The sequence below is a fragment of the Morone saxatilis genome, unplaced genomic scaffold (genome assembly GCF_004916995.1).
Source record: "Morone saxatilis isolate NCDOM2014 unplaced genomic scaffold, NCSU_SB_2.0 Contig8, whole genome shotgun sequence".
Classification (NCBI taxonomy): domain Eukaryota; kingdom Metazoa; phylum Chordata; class Actinopteri; family Moronidae; genus Morone; species Morone saxatilis.
The window spans coordinates 27,205,248-27,208,445 of NW_023340257.1; the positions used below are offsets into that span (position 1 = coordinate 27,205,248).

Sequence of the window (3,198 nt, forward strand, 5' to 3'; positions counted from 1 at the left end):
GTTACGTCCTCTTTTCTTACCTGACAGTGGCTCTCTGGGTTTGACCTCCTCCATCACCTCCTCCTTCACCGGCTGCTCCTCGGGTCCCTGGGACGAGTGGTCATTCATGGACTCCCTCTTTAGCTTCCCCAGGCCAACCATCTTCATGAAGGACAGACGACGGCTGGTGGAGTCGCACTCGCTCTCCGAACAGTTCAGCTCGCCATTGGTGAAAGTCTCCTTACGGGAGCCGAGGGTGTCGCGATATTTCCCCGCAAACCTGGTGAGGACATGAGAGAAGTGAAATGTCATCATATTTTATCTTAACTTCCCCTCGTCCTTCTTTACTTATTATGATCCCACTTTACTTAAACAAGCTACCTGTGTCTCACCAACCTCCCTCCAACCGTACCTTGTCCCTGTTTACCTCGACAAACCCTCATCATACCTCTGTACCTTCATACACTCTTGATAAAGTCCCATCATCCCTCTTTAACTCCACAAAATCCTCTTATCCCGTCCCGCAGAGTACACAAAGTACCCTGGTCCATGTAAACATCAACAAGCCTCAATCATCTTCCACAAACTCCTTTAAATGCTCTTACCTTTATTTCGCCTTAACTAGACAGATTTTATTCATCTTTACCTCAACAAACTTCCTTCAGAGCTCCTCCTCCCCCTCTTCTTCTTCTCTGCAGGTGAAGGGGTTCCTTGCAGCGACCCCTGTGGGGAGGGTGTTTCGCTTCCTTTGCTCCTCCCCGATAATCTCAGATTCTTCCCCAGCTTTCCCAGAGTCTTCAGCGGGGACTTGAACTTAAATCCCTTCCCCGAACCTCCGCCTCCACCTCCGCTTCCCTTCTTCCCCTCGTTGGCCTCGTTCTCGTCTTCCTCATCCTCGAACGGGTTGCGGTCCCTCGGCCCGTCCCCATCGAGGAGCGAGCTGCCGGGTGACCAGTGGTTGCCATGGCCACCGTTGCCGTGGATGCTGTCATCATCGTTGTCGTCGAAGGGGTTGTGATGGTGGTGGTGGGGGGTGATGTTGAGGCTCATCCTGCGCAAGATCAAAGCGTTCTCTAGAGTCGGACCGCCGCCTTTCAGGCGCACTGGGAGGTTTTTGAGGATGGGCATGATGGAGCTGGGGGAGGGGGGACAGGGAGGGAAGAACCTGGGGAGAGAAATCAATCAATCAATTGAATTAATGAGCTGAAACTCACTTAAACCAGAAATTTTACTGGAGACGAGACTGTTCCTATTGGACAGGCTGATGATATATAAGAATATGTCAAGATTCAAAAGGTGAGATAGAAACTGAATAGTAATATTGTTTTTAAACAGCGGAGGGCGCCACTACTTATTATTACTGCTACGACTTCGCTTCTCCGACATCCTACGTCACTCGCGTTTTGACAAAGTTTACAAAGAAAAAGAAATAGACTTTATTTTATACAGTTAATACCTCAGAATTACTGACGAATAAACAAATCTAATAATTTAATTTGTCTTCAATCTTATTTTGTAAAAAAAACAATCAAATCATGACTCTGGTATCGTGAATTGAATCAAATCTTGAGTTGAGTGCATCGTTATGAAACAGAGACATCACGGATCCACAAATAAAAGTTAACATTAAATTTATTAGATTGTGCTTACTGTTCCTGTAAAAAGCTGAAAATCACTTTATCATTAGTGAACAAGAACAAACTGACCGAAAGTAAACAAAACAAAAAATAAACAATCAGGATCTGATCAGAAAGACAACAAATAGGGGCGCCGTATAGGGGGGAAAAGTTAGGATAATTCCAAGGGCCCATGACTGACAAGGGCCCCAAAAAATAGGTAAAAACTAATATAAAAACTAATGTAAATGATGGAAAACCATCATCATTCAGTTATGTTATTTCCAAAATATAATAATAAATTCCAATGATCCATCTTTTTGTTTTTTACTGGGGTTTTTTGGCAGTAATTAAATTGTATTCCCAATTGACCAAAAAAGTTAAACATCCATATTGACCGACACCTGTTATTCTGGCATGAATGGGTTTTGGGTCCTGCCCCCTTAGCCGCACAGTGACGGTGTTTTTAGTTGCAAGTCCAGTAGATGCGCATGGCGGCCAAGAAACTACAAGTGATCAGTGTTTAACTAAGTAAATCAAAAATCCTAAGGTTTTTAAAAAAAAGGAAAGAAGAAAAAAGAGAAGAAGGAAAGACCCAAAGGAAAGGGAATGTTCAATGTGTAAACCCAGTTTTTCCCCACACCAAGAAAAAGGTGGTGGTAGCCTATAAGGTCTGTGAGTGCTGTTAACCTGTTTGGGCCTTTAATGACTAGTGTTTAGGCACTACCATTTTTAATCCACCCAATTTTAATCGTTCAGGGACGAAACGTTCAGCAAGGATATCCAAAATTAAATCATTTGCCCGCCCCCTTATTTAGCCAGACGTTACAACAGAAATGAAGTCAAGCAGCAGCCCAGGTCTCCATCACTGTACCCTCCTGTCCCCCAAGTGGGAAAAGGTTTTAGCATCATGGTTGTTCCAACTGAATGGCCGTTAGGTTATTCTTTGTTGCCCATGTATGGTGCAAGCTTAAGTTCCAAAAAATCTGCTGGTTTCAATTGTTTAAGAGGATGATGTTAATTTATTGATTGAAAAAGTTAATATATATTTAAGTTTTTGTTCGTTTTTTTCTTTTTTTTTTAATTCTTTTCCATTAATAATTATAATAATATATTATAATTAATTTCCGTTTAAGATAATTTTCCATTTTTAAATTTTTTACAATAAAAATTACATTGAGGACTGTAAGAACAGGCCCTTTTTAGCGACATTTTTATGGTTGCTTTTAAATCCTTTGCCATCAGATAGTGAACCTGCATACCTTGTATGCAGAACCTTGCAATCCATGTAACCAAAATCAACCAGCATAAATATTGTGCTAGTACTAGTATTGAACTTAACAAGAAGCAAGAACAGGTTGCCCAATCCTTTAATTAGAGTTAATGTAAAAGTTTATTGAAAATGGGGGACAGTTAGGGTTTCCCCTTGAGATGTGCTGGAACAAACAGCCCTGCGCAGGGAGGGGGGGCCCAATTCGATGTTTGTCATGGGGCCCCAAAATTCTGCGGCCCTTGAAAACCACAAAACCAACCACGGACCTTTTGTTTTTTTTTACTTTTTTATTTTTATTCACCTTAAATACTTTGGAAGTTTCACATTTAA

The 3,198-nt window shown here is 41.7% G+C and overlaps 1 protein-coding gene across 1 annotated transcript in view; it reads right to left on the bottom strand.

Annotated features, from left to right (window-relative positions):
• The window catches only part of LOC118341420, a 7,840-nt gene that overhangs the window by 4,482 nt on the left and 160 nt on the right, over positions 1 to 3,198 (bottom strand). The window contains exons 2-3 of the mRNA XM_035679661.1: positions 626 to 1,144; positions 21 to 259 (exon numbers count right to left, since the gene is read on the bottom strand). Coding sequence (XP_035535554.1) covers positions 21 to 259; positions 626 to 1,107 — 721 coding nt within the window. The 5' untranslated portion in view covers positions 1,108 to 1,144. The remainder of the gene's footprint in view (positions 1 to 20; positions 260 to 625; positions 1,145 to 3,198) is intronic.